The sequence below is a fragment of the Pundamilia nyererei genome, unplaced genomic scaffold, assembly GCF_000239375.1.
Source record: "Pundamilia nyererei isolate P.nyererei 1_Seehausen unplaced genomic scaffold, PunNye1.0 scaffold00045, whole genome shotgun sequence".
In the NCBI taxonomy this organism is placed as follows: Eukaryota; Metazoa; Chordata; class Actinopteri; order Cichliformes; family Cichlidae; genus Pundamilia; species Pundamilia nyererei.
The window spans coordinates 3,397,756-3,418,818 of NW_005187446.1; the positions used below are offsets into that span (position 1 = coordinate 3,397,756).

The 21,063-nt window shown below is 42.8% G+C and overlaps 1 protein-coding gene across 2 annotated transcripts in view; it reads left to right on the forward strand.

Annotated features, from left to right (window-relative positions):
- The first annotated feature begins 4,024 nt into the window (after positions 1-4,024).
- efna4 (ephrin A4) overlaps positions 4,025-21,063 on the forward strand; it is a 34,357-nt gene continuing 17,318 nt past the window's right edge. For both annotated transcript variants that reach the window (XM_005732105.1, XM_005732106.1), the window contains exon 1: positions 4,025-4,565. In XM_005732105.1, the coding sequence (XP_005732162.1) occupies positions 4,441-4,565 (125 nt within the window). In that variant the 5' untranslated portion in view covers positions 4,025-4,440. The remainder of the gene's footprint in view (positions 4,566-21,063) is intronic.

The following is a 21,063-nucleotide window of genomic DNA, read 5'->3' on the forward strand; positions in this document are numbered from 1 at the left end:
TGGACACAGCTGGGAATAATCAACAAGACGAGACAGAGGTCAAACTGAACACACTCACATGAGACGCAGACCTTCACAATAAAACAGGAACAAGAAACCATCACACTAAGACGCAGACTCGACATAGAGAGACAGACAGTGAATCTGAGAGGAACATGGTCATACTGTGTGTGTGTGTGTGTGTGTGTGTGTGTGTGTGTGTGTGTGTGTGTGTGTGTGTGTGTGTGTGTGTGTGTGTGTGTATAGGGTAGTTGATTACAGCTCTGGTGAGCTTGGTGTCAGTCTGTATACGTAGAGATAACAGGATTAAGAGGCTACTGACACTACTGTACAAAAGCAATGGAGGGAGGAGAGGGAGTGATGCTAGGAGGGGAAGGGTTGCAAGAAAACTGGTGGGGGAAGAAATAAACGAAAAGGAACTTAAAGGGACGTTCCCATCAAATTCCTTTGCCATATGCCAATTGGAGAATTAGGGCTAGAGTTCAGTAGAATTTACAGTATATCCCGCTTCCAAGGAGTCTTGTAATTTTTTAAAAATGGTCTAAAGCTATACTTTTTCAGGCTTTCTGGAGGTCGTTCAAAGTTTTGGGCGGATTGTTTTGTTAAATCACTCAACACTGACGTACGAATGATTCTAGCATAAAAAAAGTCACCTAACTCAAGGGATTAACCAGGGTTGTGTCGGCACATAAGAAACAACCTAGCAAAGAACCAATTTTAAACTGCATCTTAGGGGACTTTGTTATTGGCAGCCTGTCGTAAAAAGGTGTAATTTGTTCCAATTTCTTTTAGTTGAATCTATGAAAATTGTCAAAGATAACACAATCTGACAGGCATAAATAGTGGCAAAAAGGTGGCATGCCTAAAAGGAAAAGAAAAACTATGAACAGAAAAGCCATATCTGAAAGTCATGTGCCTACAAAAATGGGGGGGGGGGGAACTGAAGTCTCAGTAATGGTCTCAGTGTAAGACAGGGTTTGTTAAGAAGCTTTTTATAAGGAAGGTAAACAGGAAGACAAGGCCAAACGACACAAGAACAGGACTGAAAATCAGTGGCAACAGGTCTGATGGAGTGATTAATCCATATTTGACGGTATAGGTTAAATCATCATCCATATGTACAGAGAAGGTCACCAGAGGTGATGGTTTGGGCCTCCATGTTCGGAAGATGATGGACTTCTGAACACAGAAAAGTACCATCAGCTTTTGACCCACCATGAATTACTATAGGGAAATAGTAATTGGTTGGTACTATTGGTACTAAAAGGAAACTTTTAGTACAGTACAAGCATCTTTAAAAAAAAAACCCTGACCCCCATCCCCCACACACACAATGGAGCACTATCAGTCATTGATTGGCCTCCTTAGAGCCCAGACCTCAAAATTATTGAAGCAGTTTGGGATCATTTTGCCAGAGAATAGAAATTAAATCAGCCAACATCCAAAGAAGAGCTTTGAATATCCTTAAATGAGCCTGGAAAACTTTTCCTGAAGACTACTTAAAGAAATTACGAGAAAACTTCCCTAAGTTTCAGGTTGTGCTGAGGTTTTCGAGTTTGTTTGTTTTTTTGCCTTATATGCTGTATTTGCATGCATGTTTGCACAAGCTTCAATAAATCACTCCTTTTCCTGTTATCCTAGCAAAATATCCAGAAATTTGTGGCTCCACACTTTTGCACAGTGCTATATAAAATTACAGACACGGGGGGCGAACAATCACAGATTTTTCCATATTAAGCACGCGTGGTCACTCAAGGGTTAATAAGAGTTATTAAAAGTCATGAAACATCAAACATGCTGTTTTTTTCCATCAAAACACCAAACAAATTAATATCCGTTGAAAGAGTAGTTTGTTTAAAAATAAACAGTGAATTCATTCTGGAAACTTGATTTGGCCTCAATAAGACTTTACCATCTTTCCCTTTGTTTTTCACCTAGTGTATCTATGAATGCATGTGAGGAAAAATGCTAATCACATCTAAATAGATTCTCCTAACACAAACAGCGCTGCAAACATGCACATAAACGATTAAAAATGACACTTACCCCAAACACTGGCAGAAATCTTTCACGCAAAAGGCCTTACTGAACTGGTTTTTAACAAACTTGAAACCTTCCTGCTGTACTGTATTATACTTTGTATAAACATACTGCAATATTATGATTTCCTGCTCAATGTTCAGTCAGTTTTGGTTATTTCCAGAGTTCCTTTAATGTTGTGTTGCTGGGATGTTCTTCCAGTTTTTAGCAGGGAGCGATAATTATACTCCAATCTGATCAGCACTGATTTGAGTGTAAATTGGGTTTAGGAATCTTAAGTAAATAAGAGTGTTATTTCAGCTACAGGGTTACCCGATATATGAAGAACTAGTGTATAACAGAGAATGTTTGCTGAAGTAAACTGTGCCAAGAGACAGGAAAAAATATATTTGGCCAGTAATGAGAAGATCAATGAAAGTGAAGATTGAGACAGATGATGGATAGAGACTGGGGTAAAAAGAAGTAAAGGATTTTGGTAAGAGTGCTGATAATGATGAATAGCAGACAGACAGAACATGAGACAAATATTAAATAGGAAAGAAGGGAGGAAGAAAAGCAAGATTTAAGGAAGACGAGGACACAAAGTTGTTGCCAGAAGTTCTTTTCCTGCCTGTTGAGTTACAAGAAGGATTAGTAGTAGCAGAATTAATCAGCTATGCAATCAACATGTCTCTTAAATTAGTGTATCATAACTCTCGATTTTAATTGGTGGTCCCATGAGGTAAATGAGACCATTTTTCTCTCCAATCTAATCCAAGTAAAAGGAGGGAGTGGGCCAATTTATAGTGTGCAAAAGAAGAGTAAGCTGCAGGGCTCCTTAAACTCTTATGTTCAGAAGACATTCCCAAATTGAAAATTAGAAAGATTTTTTCAGAGAAAGAGTGGAAGAATAAAATGAATTTTCACAAAGTATTATTAACCTCTGGCACTATTGCAAAATTTGTGAGGAACTGTCTGGTCCTATAGATCAATCAAACAGAGAGAGAGAAAGAGAGAGACCCCCACAGAGTGAGTTACTCCTCTGTGGTCCTCCACGTTTGCTGAGGGAGCGCTGGCTCACCAGGGACAAATTAGCCACACAGGAGCACTGAGGCATCATGGGAAATTAATGATCAGGACCTCCAGGAAGTGAGCTAATGAGTCCTAGTGCCACACACACACAGAGAGACAGGCACACACATGGTAGAAGACACAGAAAGCAAGACAAGAAAAAAGGAACTAGCCAAATGTGCACACAGCTATCAATGTAACTTTGGATGAGTGATAGCACTGAACCAACAGCTGAGTTAGTGTGACCCACACAGGCTGCACACACACACACACACACACACACACACACACACACACACACACACACACACACACATTTGGAAAATCAGATAATTAGAGAGGACCACCAGTGGCTTTCGCCCATGGAGGCGTTGTGATTACTGTCGCTACACCCTCCCCTGGGGTGTTTGACAACAACCAGAGAATTAATACTTATCACAGCATACACACACACACAAACACCATCCAGCCAAGAGTGGTTGAACTAAATGTAGCTCTTGCAGACACCAGTTACGGAGATGCTGTGGCTCCCTGCTGTTATCCTGTGTTGGGTACTTGAATGCACCACTTCACAGTGTTGGCCTACTTGGGGCTGTACAATAAGGACTGAAAAGAAATTTCAGGAGAGGACAAAGGACGCTTTCTTTTTGTATCAGTCAGCTGCTTACCTTTGAGCAGACACCCAACAACAAAAGTGGTGTTTGCTGCTGAGTAATGAGACTGAATAAGTGAAACTATTCGGTCCACTAAGAAGAACCCAGGTTTTCCTGAAAAACTGGAACAGTGACAATCTGTCTCCCCACACCAGTGGGCGCACCTCCCAAGGACTTAACTTTGCGCTGCAGTACAATAACATGGCCACACCCTTGTTGAGTGATTGGCCTAAAGTTTCCCCGGCACCGCCCTCGGCCCAGCGCATCCGCCCTTCCAGCGTTCCGTAGCCTGTTGCTGCCAAACCATCTGACAGTTTAAATTTATATTCTGCCCTATTACTGTACTCGAATCCCCAAGCTTTAAAGTCAGTCTTTTTTTTTTAAGTCATTACAGTGACTAGAGCTCACTCTTAAACCACGATGCGCAGTGTGGAGACGCGCTCAGCAACGTTTCTCTGTGGTGGTGCACACCTTCTTTGCAGCCTGTAATTGTTAACTTTTTTTTTGTGAGGGACATCACTTCACGTTGTTGCATCATGGGAAGCTGCAGCAGCAGTTGACGCTAAAGTGTGAGTTTGTTCATGAGTTGCTGAAGCTCCTGAAGAAAGTTGTTCGCGGAGCTCTTTTGCGTCGGGTCTCGTCACCTGATTTTGCGCACCACTCCCAGCCGGTGCAGAACCTTTCCGCAGGGGCCAGGATGGGCACCTTGCTGTGGACACTCGGAACTCCGCCTGCTTGGAAAGCTACGATTGTCTTCTTCAATATAATATCAGCTGTTGTGGCCAAAAGGCACACCGTGTTTTGGAACTCTACAAACACAAGGTGAGGAGGGGGAGTCTGTGCGCGTAATGACGCTTCTCTTGGTACAAAACGAGAAGGCTGTTTTATTTTCATCACTAGTGACCAAATAAATGTTCACTGTTAGGGGTCCAGATTTGGTTTAATCTACCAGTTTAGGTGAGAATAAACATAGCTGGTCTGAACTTGCACTTTCATGCCATTGCACAACATCTTTAATGATGCCTTGTGAATGACTCAGGCTTTAGTTGTTTAAAAGAATCTCAGCTATGTACCAGCTCACGTCAATGTTTACTTAAATGCAGCAGGGAGGGAAACAGGTCAAACCTGCACCAAAAGCTATCAGGCTGTTTCCTTTAAATCAAGTAGTCTCAACTCTGTGAGTACAGTGGAACCCTCGGTCCACTTGAGAGAGACCTGAGTGATCTCACCTCCTTGCCGCAGCCAGTTATCTTTATCATATTGACCACACTCTAACCGTGGCTTTCACCTGTCTGCTGCTTCTTGGAGTTAGTGATTATGCTACTTATAGAAAGGCAGAAGTAAGGGTTTCTTCCTAAGTGTTTGTTCTGAATAGTGCCCTAGATAGCATTCTCAGGACACAGGTGTATATTAAAGTCTAAAGTGCTGCTGTGCATAAGCGAATATGTAGTCAGGTAAGGGGAAGCTGTGTGTGTGTAATGGGTTGATTGGGGCCATTAGCCAGGCAGAGTGTGGCTCACCTGCTGATCCAGGTGTTCCAGTGCTTGCTAATTGAAGGTTTGAGGTGGGAGACCTGCAGGGCCTGACGGGCTACTGCCCACCAGAACACATTCGCGACTCTCTTACACGTTTTTCTAGACTCTTGCTCTCTCAGAGGCCAGAGTCCCCAAACGCTCTTTCAGATGAACGACCTTTTTACTTAGCCGTTGGCCACAGAGACTGCTCTGTCAGTAACTGTTTTATCTTTATGATTTTACATTTGTAGATGCTCAAAATCTGACAGAAATGTGACTCCTGGGACTATTAATTTCCCCAAGAGCTCCTTTGTCTAGGGGGCAGGCTCTTGTAGTGGAGGTTATACCCGGTGTGTGCATGTGGGGGAAAACTCAGTCATGTAATTGGGATCTGACAGAAATGTGGTGGACAGAAACACTGAGGATTAGGAAGCACCTTCTTGTTCTCCAGAGATTCAGGGATGAATGGTCACAGCCTGTGGCATGGCCACACAGTCTGCTGCAACACCACGCAATCACAATGCCATCAGCATCACGGTGGAGAGTAACCCACTGTGGCAGAGAATCACTCTCATCAGCAACACCACCCAATCACAAAGCTATCAGTGGTGCCGTGATGCTGCACCAAGTCCAGAATCCCCTGGGTTTACCACAAGGATTTTCCTCTCCTCTCCTCTCCTCTCCTCTCCTCTCCTCTCCTCTCTCTTCATTACCTCCCTTGTTACATCCTTCTCCTTTCATCTTTTGTCTGCACTCCCTCACTCCTCCTTCTCCTCTTTATGTCTCACAACTCCCTCCAGCCCAGTGATGGATATTGGCTGTGTGATTAGTTGAGCTTCAGTCATTTTCCCATACCATATTTTCTATTAGCTGCCAGCCAGCGAGCCAGCCAAGTTGTCCTGAGGCCTGTAAATGCAGCCAGGTGAGGGGAAGAGGAGCACAGGGACACGAGAGCCGTGATTTTGTTGGATCAACGTAGCAATAAGAGAGCCAAAGACTGCGTCTGACATTCTGAGTACAGACAGTCAGAAAATAACCACGATTGGCTTCCTGCTTTTTTTTTGTCCGCAGTGCTGCAACAGATTACAGTGTAACTGTTATTAATAACCGTGTAAAACCTTTTTTTTTTTTGACATTTTCAGCATAACTTTGTGTTATTTCATCCATTCCCATTCTACATTGCCTTGTTTAACATCTTTCAGCTCACTGTTGTGGCTGAGATTTAGTTTCAGTGCTTTGATTCTTGCTAAAATGGCTCTGGTAAGTCCATCATCTATGGGCTACCTGGGCGACACAAAACCAGCAGCAGGTCAAAGATGGTGACCAGAGGTATACTAAGTAAGAGAAAAGCCTCGTTTTCTTTTGGAGTTGATGAAACGGGACTTAAAGAGAGTTAATCTTGGATCATCATTCTCCATGTTGCCAGACGCATGACTTGAGATACACACTAACATTCCTCTGTAAATGTTGTAACACTATAGCTTTATAAGCTAAAAACAGTTCATAGTTTTGTGTAGAACTGGCTTTGCTTGATTTATTGGTAAAATATTGATAATAAATTTGACCCCATGCACCAACCTTCTTTGGAAATGTAAGAAATTGTATTTTGCACATTCATGAACTAACAATAAGTGATTGAGTGTATTCATGGCAACATTATTCCTGTCACATGTGAATCTGGGAAAGCATCTAAAGACTAGCTTAAAACAAATGCTTAAGCTGCTTATAACAACCGTAGCTGGTGGAAAAACGGACTCTTTTTAATATGAACGACAGGATCCCATCTCTGGCCTTCACCTTTCCCTACAACATCTAGATTTATAGTTTTAATGAAGCAAGGGCAGTGAAGTGGAGACTGTAGGGCTTCACTGCTCTGTTCTTTGCTGGCTAATATGCTTGTAACAAAGGCTCAATGAAACACTTTAACTGGCACACATTTAGCACCCCCTATATTGAAAAATGAAGCTCTGAAATGAAAGTGATAGACTGACTGCGGGGTCGGCGTTGAACATTGCAGAATCGGATACCCCTGCCTCTTTCTTTTGTGGGGCTCCAGTGGTTCGATCGCCCTCTTTTATGATTTTTTATGAACACGGTTTACGATCGCTCTCCATTTTATAACCGTGTCTCTCTCAGAGCAATAGTTCCTTATTAGAAGAGAAATTATTTTTTACTTCCTGGAGCAGTTAAAGGTTAGTATAATAATATAACCCCAGTGCTCAAAGCTTGAGTGTGTGTGTATTTGTGAGTGCTGACAGTTTACCTTAGCTCTCCCCTGAGCCACAAGCTCAGACTGGTTTATTGGTGTATTCAGCTTCTTCTTGTGTTCCACGGAGAGCTTTTAAACCTGTTGGGCCAAACACGTTGACCAGCCTATTTGCAGATACAGCTGTGTCTGCTTTTTGCGCTGCATGCATCCTCATAAATTCGCTCAGGAGCCGTCAGGAAGTTTACTCAAAGCATCAAAACTTTAGGGATTGAATTACACTTCTTGGGGGACAAGAAATGGCTTGAAAGATTGGGCTGCTCATACATCTGTAACGAGAATAAATGTCACCCATACCTGGAGCTTTAATCACCTACTCCATTTTCTGGTTCTTGGCACTCACTTGTACTATTGCTTTCCCTCCTATCTGCCCGGAGAGGATGAAAACTTGTTGCAACAGTTCCCCTGGATCACAGCTCAAGCTTCAGTCTCTGCTTGCCAGCTCCTTTGCTTTCTCCGCACCCCATATTTTTTTGTTTCTGAATTTGCGTAGAGGCAGACAAGCGTAGTTTTAATTGTAAATGACATTAACATTTAAAACCCGCGACAGAAACATCGTAACCAGTTTTCCTTACCTGCATCCTCACTTGCCCAGACTTGAACTCACTCTGAAAGTTTGGACACAAACTTAATCTTTATAAAATATCAGACCAGACCCCTCTGAGCTCTCGCGCTCCCTCTCTTTTTTTTTCTTTCTTTCTTTCTCCCCCCCGTCTCTCACCCGCTCACACAAAGACCTAGGGTGAGCTCTAAGCCAGTGAAGCATGTTTAAACGGGGCATGAGGTGATGAATATTTGTATTGGTTTTCTGTATCTTTATTGAAAGCTGCCCTCATAAGTCCTCCGTGTAATCTCTGCTCTGTTTATGCATCATTTCCGTCTGTGTGCACTTGTGAATGATCCAGTTTAAATACCAAAGTAAATCACATTCTGCATACCATAGCTGCACTCACGTACACACACACACGTAACTGATCTGTGGGATTGCACAAACAGACACATGCAATATACAGTAAAATAAAAGCAGATAAGTTGTAATTGTGTCTTGTCAAGGATGATGATTGCACTTTTAGACTGATTTCTTTCTTCTCCTTATTTTATTCCTTCATCTAGCGATCTGTCTGCATCTATTACCCCTCTGTAGATTGGACATGCAAATGAATACGTTCCTCGGATTGCTTTCTCTTCTCTCTGTGTCTGTCTATGTACTAATCTCTATCTTCCCCTGGTAAATGATTAACATGGAGAACCTGGCTGAACTATAATCAACAAACCCACAGTGAGGTAATTACCACTTTATTCCCGGTCCTGCTAACAAAGCAGTCCCCCTCTCTCTCTCACTCACTCTGTCACACACACACACACACACACACACACACACTCTTCCTCGTTCTCTGAATATCACTTCATGTCTCTCTCTCTTTCTCATCTGTCATAGCTGCATCAGTGTCTCTCTCCCTTCTCCGTGTCAGTGCCTATTGTCTGACTTCGCCGCTGCGCTGTGGTCTGTGCAGATATAGAACCGCCTTTGCGAGTGCAATTGTGTGCGTTATCTGTCTTTGTAAATGCGCTTTGTCTGTTTGTTTGTGGTATCGAGTCTATTATCTGGAGGTAAACTGTGGTTGAGTTAACTTCTGTGTACACTCGAGCTTCTTCATCTCTGTCAGAAAACAATGCAAGGCAGTGATTTTTAGTGATTTGAATGCCTGAGAATTGACGTTGGGTGTCGTCGTTGTTGTTGGTTGAAGTTCATTTCACTGGAACAATAGCTCTGTCAGAGGTGTGTGCGTGCCTGTGTGTGTGTGTCTGTGCGTGCAAGCTTGTGGCTCTTACTGGCTGGTTAGCGTAAAAGGGAAGTCTTTGTTTCCTTGAAGAGATGCAGTGTGATAAGTGTAAGTTCTGGAAAAACAAAACCCAGAAATGCACGAGGATACCCAGCCCCATTAAACCACTCAAGGCTTTGATTCATTTCTGATCTTGCACATAATTCATCTGGGTTGTTTTTCTTTTTTGGGGGGGGTTGGAGGTGCTTTTGTCTATCTTTTTTTTTTTTTTTTTTTTTTTTTACTTTTCTCCAAACTTCCCTTCATCTCACAGCAAGTAGTGAAAATGGTTTAACAGGAAAAATCGCCTGTTCCGGTCAGCAGTATGTAGCTGTGGGAACATTTACCAACCACTGTGCCTGCCAGCCTCGCATCTAAATAGGTCATTGTTTTGTTTCCACTCGTTAGTTGATTTTAGGTGTGACTAAAGTGTTCGAGGAAAAAGGCATAATATTGTCTGTGGATGCTTGGCTTTTTTTAAGGTGGGGCTTGCATATAAGAGTATTGTGCAACTTTGAAATGCCACATGGCCTAACTATCTCCAGCAAGTCTTTCCAGAAATATTTAGAGGTATCTACCATGCGACACTGCTTCCCTCACCTTTCATGTGTACATCTGTGTGAAATCAGTAATCCTCTATTTCACTGTTTAGTGATATACCTTAGAATGAAACCAGCATAATCGTTGCACGACAAAACTAATCTTTGCATTTGAAGTGAACGCTGAGATACACATGCATAGGAAGACTCGAGCACACTGTGCTGAAAATGAGGTTTGGGGCCTAGCAGTGAGGATGTCTGTATTAAAATGGATCAGATAGTCACAGTGCAGCTTGGAGCAGTCGGAGCAGACATGGTGTACAAGCATGAAAGGACGGCCGCTCTCTCCTCCTGGTCAGGATATTTAGTCAATCGATACCAATTTAACACCCAGATATTATCGCCGGCTTCTTGCATTATCGCTAGACTGCATATGGACCCATCTCTTTCCCAATTTCTCTCCCCACGCTGCCCTGTTTCTCTGTGTACACACATACATCAATATTAGGTTGCATTAAGCTGTAATAAGTTGCATTGTGTGAATGTCTCCAAGTGGGGTGGAACAGCTGTGGAATGAAATGAGGTTCAGTGATGTCTGCAGCTCAGTTGGCACGGTGCAGCCCAGCTTTGGCACAAAATGGCTGCTGTGGCGCATGTGTGTGAAGAGGGTGGTTATGGTGGTTAAGGGCTGTTGGTGAGCACTGAGCAGGAGTGCATTCATTCATTCACGACACACAATGAGATGTCATTGTTGTAAGTGTCAGGCGAGCTGTGTAGTCCTTTGACGTACAAAACGCCAATTAAATTGGCACGCAAGAATTTGTAAACTGTGGGAAACGCCGTCACTCTGAGCTTGACCAAAACAAAGCAATCTGCTCGCTGTTTGGCCCATATGTGCATTTTCGAGTATTTCATTCTCATTTTATTACGCGTGCAGGCAGAAACGCGTCCACATGTACCTATAGCCTCTCGCTGTACTCTTTCTCTCGGCTCAGAGATCCTGCCAAGAGGCAACTTGGGAATTCCCGCTGACAGAAATTGAATTAGTATTGACCGAGGCAAAGCAAAAGGCTGTAGCTGGAATCAGGATTATTGTACCAGACAAGGTCCTCACTACCAGGAGGGCACTGAGACATGTTTGCCATCATATCTCTATATTCTTTAAAGATGCTTAAGTACATTCACTCCAGAAGTGTTTCTTGATAATTGCTTAGATGTTCACACAGAATCTCCAAGCCAGTTTCCTAGAAATTGCTCCTGCTTTTGTGTGTGAAAGCTGTGCTTTGTGCGTATTTCCGTGCAATGACTCACTTGTTTTGGTCACTAACTGAGAGTCACAGTCATCAGGTGCAGACAGGACAGCCATTTTTCTTGCAAAACTCTAACTTTTTGCCTTGTTAGCGGACAACTTTTGTGTTTTCATCATAAATCTGCGACTTCAGGAGTGCTTCTCTCATGTGTCACGTAACCAGTAGAGGTCTATGGGCTTGATGTCTTTTTAAAAGTCTTAATATTCATGTGTTTGATTTTAACGCTGCAGTGTGTCACTGGATTAAAGTAAAGAGCCCCACAAATCTGTCTCAGGTTTAAATTCTCTCTTTCACGTGTCACAAAGTGTCTGCGAAGTGGTGCTTTTAAGCTACATTTATTACGATTTGGGGAAATATCATAAATGTGCTTGATGTAATAATAATAAGGCACTCTGGCGTTCTGTCGTGGGGGGTGTGTAATGGAGGATTTAAAATAATTTTCTTTTATATAAAAATGAATTCTGTTACAGAATGTGTGAGGAAAATGCTTAAAAGCACAGAATAGCATAAATTCCCATATTCTGATTACGGGGAATGTTTTGTGCAAGCTGCTAACTCGCAGCTTTTTGATAAGTATTAGCAATTATGTATTCTGGTGGTATGTATAAAGGATTTTTTTTTAAGCTATAGGTGTGGCTGTGTACACTTTATCTACACACAACAAAGAAATCCTTAGATTTAAAAAGATATGTAAAGGGGTGTGAACATGCGTGTGTACTTATGGGGTGTATGTTTCATTTTTGCTCTCTTTTTATAGTTGTTACAGAAAAGTTTCGAGTAACACTTTCAGCTACACATACACAAGTATTCCTATTTCCTAAAGCCGCTTTTTATCCCGTCCTTTGAGATTTCCAGATAGATCACATGACAAATGTTGTGCTGTGTTGATATTATGACTCTTCTGTATTATTAATTTTTTTTTATTTTTAGGAGACTTTTCCATGGTGGAACAAAAACTAATATTATTTTGGTATTGCCTCCCAGAAGTGTGGTAGCACAGCATACTGTGCAGCGCTCCCCCCGGTGATGTAAAACGCGTGCAGAAACATTTCGCTTCTGTTTCTCTTTGCGCTGCCACACACACCACAAATGAATATACACGCTGCCTTGCCTGCTTCATTTTTTTTTTTCGTCAGCCCCGAGAGATGGTAAAAACATTAGACCTGCAGTGGAGAAAAGTGAGGGATGGCGAGTGCGTTAAGGAGACGATGGTAGTGAAAGAGTCAACAGATTTCAACTCCCAAAACAGCTCAGGGAGGCCCCCAGGGATGGAGGGATGAGGAGAGAGGGAGAGAGGGAAGAAAGGATGTCAGCAGGTATTACTATCACTGTCACAAGAAGGCGTGAGGAGCAAACCCTCTCTCCACCCCTCCCTCCACACACACACACACACACACACACAGGGGCTTACTCACACACTCACCGTGACGCAGCCATGTATACAGGTGTCGTAGAGAGGCTCACACACGCTACCGTCACCCTGCCTGCATATACGCTCGCTCATGGATGCTCGGACTCTGGGGAGAAGCCACGTAGGGACCACGCTGCGTTTAGACCTGACGCTGCTTTCAGTTTGCGCTACAGTCTTTACCTGATTGCCACCGAGACATAATATAATAACACTTGCTTATTAAAGAAATAAACACCAGCGATTCTTTGAGGACTTCACTAAGATGAAGATATGGTTTTTGTTCTGTTTTGTTTTGTTGTTTGTTTGTTTTTTTTGGGGGGGGGGGGCATGTGCGTGCATGCAGACAAGATTTGCTTTTGTTGTTGCAATAACCTGTACCACATGATTTTTGGGGGGGGGAGGGGGGGTGCAGTGATGCACAGCTTGATGCTTGTCTCCTGGTACTCTGACTGCTATTTTTCTCTCTTGCTCCCTTGTTCCTTTTTTCCACCTCTTTCCTCAACATTTTGTTCCAATGAGATCTTTTATTTATGAGTTCAAGGAAATGTGGGCTTTATTTTTCAGAATTCCTTATTTGATCAACTCTGCTATGTAATTGTAGCTATATAATTGCCATCGGTTAACCCCCTACTGTGTTCACTTTTTAAATGTGCACAAGCACATATGTATCTCTTAATAATCTGCGTGTTATTAGTTTGGTATCTCGCCATGTTGTGTTACTGTGCATAGCGTGGGGGGGGGGATACTGTGAAAACCAGCTCAATTTTACTTATGCTTTATCCGCCACTTAGTTTTTTAAGGGCTTAACTTGTGTTTTCTTTAATCCTTTAAGTAAACTTTTATTTTTTTGAATCGTTGATAGTCTAGGAGTATCGGGAATGGTGGTTGCGTTTTGTGCTGAATGGATGGAAATAGCTTTGTCCCAAATCTCCATAGTTGTGGCCTTGTAGCAGTAGAACTCATGAATCTCATTGCTCCCCTATTCAGCTGGAAATGGAGTTCTTGTACACGGTGCGCTTCTCAAAACACTGTAGCAGATGCTGCACGTTTATGATCGCAGAATTAATCTGTGCGTTCCCCTAAAATACACCCGGTGACAAATGCCTAGTCATAAAAGCCGCAAAATCACTCACTCGCTGCGTTTGTTTATTGCATTTATCGATGTGATGGATTTGCCTGCAGAATGGAAATTTGGTGAGGGCCTTGTTGTTCTTCATCAAAGGTTCATAATTAACACCTAAACAAGTGAGTTTTTGTAGTATTTGTCGCAGCGCGTGTCGCTTTGCTGTTAAGAAACAAAGAGCACTCACCCACAGTCACACATACCATGCCTCCTGTGTGTTAATCTTGTAATTTTGGGTCATTCTGGTTCATTACTTAAAGTAGCGACCAGTCATCTTTAATCCCAAATTAATCAGTTAATCCCAGTCCAATGCCAGGCTGTTATTAGCACCACGTTAGCCTGGCGTCTGCACCGCTTCTCTTGACCCTCACCATTTCCTTCCTTTCTGCTCCTAAATCCTCACCACCACCACCACCACCACCACCCCTCCTCTTATTGTGTCTGAACCTTTCATCAGTGTTGTGGAACACAACTGGCCCCTCTAAGAAATTCAGAGGCATCCGGCTTCAAGGCAGACTTTTAAATCAAGCTAAGTGTCAAGAGTATAAATTTTTATTTCACACTCTCGAGCTCATGTATTTGAGCTAAAAATGCTGTATATGCTCAGTTTAATAAAACATATTCAACAGTCTTATCCAAACCCTAGCCGAAACCCCATGCAGACTTGGCAATAATGTAGTATTTTTGTTCTCGGCTCTTTTGATTGTATCGGGCTCTGTAAGTGTCCTACCCCTGGTGGGAATATGTGTTCATGAGTGTGAGGGGCAGGGTGGGGCAGGGTGGGTGGCTGTGCGTGACTAGAACAGGACAAAGCTGGCTGCCTTGAGGGGAAATAAAGGGGACCCTCCATACCCCCGACACACAGAGCGATATGAATCTTAACCGTTGTGACGGAAAAAGATGGAGAGGGAGAGAGAAGCATGGATCGGCTGTGATGGTGGGAAGGGAGAGGGAAGGGGGCAGTTTAGACTCCTGGGATTCCAAAGCAGTGACCGTGAAAGTGCTTAGATAAACAGAGAGGGAGGGAGGGCAAAGTGGGTAAAACGAGGATGGAAGAAGCATTCGGAGGAAGAGGAATGGTGAAGAAGGTGTAGACACACTGACTGGTGAAGGAAATGAGACCTGCTTAAGATGGGGTGAAAGACAGAAGATGAGAGTGAAACCAAGAATAGAAGTTTCTAAATAAGTTCACCGGGAGACAGAGACTGAAAGGGACCAGCTCACTCTATTTACTCCTTAACTCGTATGCCTCTCCAATCCTTCTCTCTCCATCGTCTCCCTTCCTCTCCTTCCCTCTGTTTAAATTATTCAAGCCTGTTGGTTGTATTAGAGCAGGTTTCCTTGACATGTCTTAACTGTGTATGTATGTGTGTGTGTGCATGTGTGTGAGTGACAGACAGAAAGACAGCTCTAGGCCTCCAACTGGCCATTCCTAACGTAACAACCACCAAATAATCAGACACTGGGAAAGTGAGAAGGAATGCACACCTGGGATAAATGGACTAGGCTGCCTATCCAGCATTGACCTTCTCATCATGGCGAGGGAGGGGAAAAAACAGAGTACACAAATGGGAAAGAGTGTCTACAGCATCAGAACTGTGACCTACTTAGTAAATGATGGATTCTTAAAGCCAAGTCTGATTTATTGGCTGAGTGTATGTGCTTTATGAGCGCCCTTTTCACTATATTGAGTGCATCTGAGCAAATGTGTGTCTATGGGGTGTCGCTTGCATGTCCTCCTTAACCCACTTACACAGGTGGGCTGAAAGACCCGGGGCTCATGTAAGTGTAGTTAAGTATAGTTAAATAATAGATGAGAGTGTAGAGCGTATACTACAAAGACTGAATGGAAGAGAAGAAGTCAGTAACAAAAAATTACAAAATATTGGTTTAACAATGTTCGTTTATGCAACATGAGAAATGGCACCAACAGCAGACATCATCACAGAAAAAAACACATTCACTCCAAATACTGCTACAAAAATGGGTCACATTTGATTGAATGCCAATTTAGAGCATTTGAGTTTCATAAAAGTGGCACAGAAACAGAACCTTTCTATAAAATTTCAAAGCAGCCTTCACCTTCAGAGTTGTCAAATCCTCGTTTTATCATTCAAAGGACAGACAGAAACTCAGAATGTATGACAGCCTATGGATGCGGACAGTGACGATCCAACTATGGAGTCATTCTGACTATTGTTTCCATTTTAAACACATGTGTATAAAGCAGACTAACAGATACTTTTTCTTGTTTGTTTTTTTTAACTGTTAAGAAGCTTGCCAATGTGCCCTTTTACAATGCACCGTACAGTCTATTGGCATAGCAACACTGGCAACTCTGTATAACAAACCTTTTTATAGTCCATTTACTCAACTTTAGCATGACGGTTTCTGAATATAGATGGATCTGTCTGCTCTGGAACTGTGCAAATCCAAAGGGCCCAGCCAGCAATACATAAATATTAGACACATGATGTTGACACAGCAGATGAGCCCAGCTGCCACTTTGTAGCAATACGCTTTGATAGATATTATAAATAGGTTGAATCATTGGTCTTGGTGTCCACCCATCATAGTTGTCATTGTTCCCCACCTCTCGTCATATGTCATTCCTGTCAGCGTCTTGGCGGTGAGGTACTGTAGCTAGTTTATGTGTCTGAGCCTGGCACCTGTACAAATCAGCCCTGTATTTATTCTGCAGCTCCATTTAGACTGCAGAAACATGGAGAGCACTCATTACTCTGAGGTTTAGGCTGTCCGACCGAGAGATGCAGGAAAAGGACGGCTAGAACGACGGATGGATGGGTGGGGCGTTGGCTTGGAACCAGTCCCAGCTCCGGATTGGTGGTTGTCCTAGCAACGGCACGACTGACCTTATTTACCCCCCTTTGTACACCCCCTTTTCGTCCATGCACTCTGCTCTCGTCCCGTGCACATTTTTTTTTTTTTTTAGCCGTGCGCGCGCACACTTTCACCATCACTCTTCTCTTCACGAGAGCTCAAACTCTTCGCCTTCTGCCTCTTTTCTCCCTTACACTAATCTTAAAAGTGTGGCCGCTACCGCTCAGGGAAGGTGAGAGAGTGGAGCCAGACTTTTAGCTGCTGCAGCGCTGGTGGGTATAGTGAGGCAACATTTCGCCATACACTGTTTCTGGCCAATTGGTGAAAATTAAAAAGAAAAAGGACCCATAGACTGCCAGACTGCACTCTTGGCCATTTATGCTGTAGACCGTAATTTCATACCTCAAAGGAAAAAAATCACTGGAAAGCTTATTTTTGGATCAGACTGGACCACACATGGCGAGTTGTGCCCGTGTATGAGAGAGGTCTGTCACAGAAGGGGATGATGGTTTCTGCAGACATCCTGCCATATCAAAATGGCTCCGATGAATTGGTTTCCATACTGATGGGTCCTCTGGGCCTGAATTGGGCAATTTTCTTCAGCTCTGCTGGCCATAGCTATGCATCCTGTTGTGCTGCTGAGTCTCATAGAACAGACACATATACACAAACTGAAGAGAACCTTTGCCGTAACAGGCAGAAAATAGACTCTGTCTTTACCTGAGGCTGAGAGTCCTTTAGGCCTGAAGCAGCAAGGCTGTGTGTTTGTGTATCTGTGTATTTTATCAGTGTCTGGGAATTGATAGCGAATGTGGTTCCATGAGGCAACCTGCTGATTCACACAGTTTGAATGAGAAGTGAAGAGGTATGAATACCCTGTGCCTTCTGGTCATTTAATAGAGCCTGGAGGGCAGGAAAGGTGCAGCCAATCACTTCATCTAGTTTACTCACATATGCACACCCACAGCCATCATAGTAAGCGCTTACATACTCATATTAAAGCACAATGCAGTGTATTTGAACATGTGGACACACATATCCTTTTGAGGACGGAGGTTTTTTGCCTGGGTGATGACACAGGAGTTTCCTGGGAAATGTTGAGCAGTGGTGGAAAGCCACCTAGATCCTAATGCATATTAATGCAAAAGTGCTCAGAACTTGCATGTGAAGATAAAACAGACAGAGACAGGAGAGGGGAAAATGTAGCAGGAAAGTTCACGCAGCACTCACATTTGGAGATTGGGAGTTTGTAGAAAAGCAAAAGGTCTGGTGGAGAAGAGAGCAACACTTCCTGCTGACCTTGAACAAAGCAGAGACACACAAATGCGTACACACTTGTGTAGAGGCATACCAGACAGGAAAGGGTAGATAAGCACGGCAGCTTATTTCCCTTAAGTCTCTCTTTCCTCTCTGTGAGGAGTGGTTGATCAGTGTTTGGCCACAGTTTGATGACACTGAGAATCTAAAGAGGTGGGGTTTGCAGAGTGTTGAGGATGTGGGGTGGTAGGAGGGTTGTTTAAGGATTTCTGAGCCAGCTGGGCAGGCGGGGTCGTGGGGGGGCCCAGATGGTCAGAGGTGGGGGGTGACATCCTTGTTTGTGTGCGTTGAGGGGAGTAAGCACCAGGTTAGACACAACATTGGTGTTTGGGCTCTGGACACAGTAAGGCTTTGTGTGAGCATGGAGGGGGGCACGGCTTTGGGAACGGGGGGTGGAGGGGCCCTCATTCTGTTTTCTTTTACGTTTATGTAAAGAGTAATCGACTGGGAGAAAGGGACATGGTGAACAGCAAGGTTAGAACCAAATTCTAACAAAAAGTATCGAGTATCAAGGTCCTGCTCAATCTGCTTGAGTTTCTTCAAGAAGTTTCACCTCTCAGGCTTCTTCAGTTGTTACTGACTGGGAAGGACTCCCAGGCATCCTCCAAACCAGTTAGATAGAACTGAAGAAGTTCATTTTAGATATAACCTACCATGACCCAGCTGACTGAGAATCTCCACAATTTCCTTTTGAAAATGGGATAGCCTGTAGAGTAGGAGTTAACTGAAGCTTTGCAGACCTCAAGGAAAGACTCTTCAGTTATCTGGCTCATTCCCTTTTCTCTACTGTACTGTCTTTGGGCTCTCTTTGTCATGAAATCTCCCATACTTTCCATCAGTTGAGCTGCATTGCAGCTCGTCCTATAAAAGTCTTCACAAAACAGACATATTAACTTGAAAAATGTATTGGTATTAGTTGTGCTCACTTTTAGTCCTCTTTCATGTCTTCTGTAATCAAATCTGTCTCTAGTAGCAGTTAATTGTGATTCAGTGCCTGGTTGTTATCATTTGGTACCAAAACATATTGAAAAAAATCAGTTTGTAGAACGACATTTAGCAGCAATAACTTGAAGCAATAATTTTGGGCATGACTTTATCAGTCTCTCACATCATTGTGAAGGAATTTTGGTGTTTAGTTCTTCGAGGTTTTTGGACATTTGTTCATACACAGATCTCTTAATGTCCCATCAAAGATTTTCAGTCAGGTTGAAGTCTTTAACTGGCTTTAATTAGGCCATTGCAGCACTTTTCTTTTCTTCTTCAGTCATTTTATTGTAGATTTGTTGCTGTGCTTCGGATTATCATCCCGTTACATGACCCAATTTCAGCCAAGATTTGGCTGTCAGACAGATGTGCTCACATTTGACTCTGGAACACTTCGGTATACATGATCATGAGTTCATGATTGACTCAAGAACAGCGAAGTGCCCTGGCCCTGTGCCTCAAAACAAGTCGAAATCACCCCTCCACCACCATGCTTCATAGTTGGTATGAGGTTGATGGTATGATGTGTTTGGGTTTCTGAGAGTTTTGGCTGAACATCTCTGCTTTGGTGTTGTCTCTCCAAAGCCTTCACATAAAGACCTAAGCTGTGTTGCCATGTGACATGTAGCTCTTTGCTTTTTGGATTTTTCCTACAGCCTCTGTGGGCATTGCATGGGCTGACCTTGGGCTGATGGGACAACCACTCCTGACTAATGCTCAGTAAATCAGGATTAGCAGCACCTGGCTGCTCCTTACTTTAATTCCGGTGGGGGCAAAATACAGGACTACATGCAGCAATGCAAAAATCATTTTTACATGACTGTATGTCTTTGTGAAGCCGATAGAAATTAGAAGTAGACTGTATGTAAAAGATGCATTTTCAAATTCCCGTTTTAACCCTTTAAAGTCTAAAACAATTGCCGGGAAACGTTATAAAAATGGAGTGCTTAGTGAACGTGTGGATGGGGAAAAAAAAACTAAAAATATTTTTTATTTTTATTTTTTGCAAAATAAAAATATACATAAATTTAAAAAAAAATCCAAAAGTAGCCACACCCTAAATATTAGCTCAATTCATTGTTTTTGTTTGTTAGTTTGTTGTTTGGTTTTGTTTTTGACTGTTTTTGGTGACTTTGGTGGTTTAAGAAACACTGGAATTATTTTTCAGACTCAGAGGTTCAGTCCATCTTTTTTACATACAGTTTGTGGGTTGATTGCATATTGGGTAGAGCTAATTGCAGAGTTGCTGTGGCTGGTGGGGCATTGGTAATATTTTTCCGTATTTCAGTGACACCGGTTTATGGGTGAGCATCTGACCACATGCTGTATGGCATGGCCATAAAGCAGCGGCTCGGGTTTGAGTCCGACCAATCCTTTGCCGCGTGTCTTCCCCTCTCTCTTTCCCCGCTTTCCAGTCCACCTCCACTGCCACTATCCAATTAAGGCAAAAGCCCAAACAAATTTCAGTATATTTCAGCCTCTGCATCCTGCTAAGCAAGCTTGTCAGATAGCTCATTCGCTAATGAGTAAGTTTGCCTGAAAAACTTTGTATCATCGACTCCAGTGTCAAAACTGACTGCAAATTCTGTACTTAATGGAACAGTTTATGCTACAGCAGAGTACAGTTGCATTAAATTTTATGGTGCAATAAAGCCAATATGACTCCATGGGTTTCCATTCCCTTCAAGGTTATGAGTCGCAAGACAGTTTGTAGCTGGTCAAGAGTACAGTGTTTGTGTTAATGTTCATTAACAGTAACAATAATTAAAAACTATGACAGTCATTATGGTTGTATGTGAATATTGAAGTTGCGTTATTCATTTTGAGTAATGACTCACCTTGCACCCACTCATCTTTCATCATCAAGATGATTTCCCACCCATCGTGCAATGCACAAAGAAAAGAAAAAGGAACAACACTTTAAAAGCGTATCTTTCTTGAAAGCACCAAAGATCTGTGTTACTACAGTATCCAACATGAAGACTGAAACTGTGTCACGCTATGCCTAGCCAAGGTAGGGTGACCATGGTGTGCTGTGCCTAGTCAGCGTAGTGCCCAGAGTTAACAGTCATCCTGCTGTGATTGGCCAAAGAAGGAGTGAAGCTAGACCAAGCCTTCTGGCCTCCTATTGTCACCTGAAGGAACCAATAAGCTTTTACTAAGGGCTTTGTTTATTTAACCTACTGTACTCT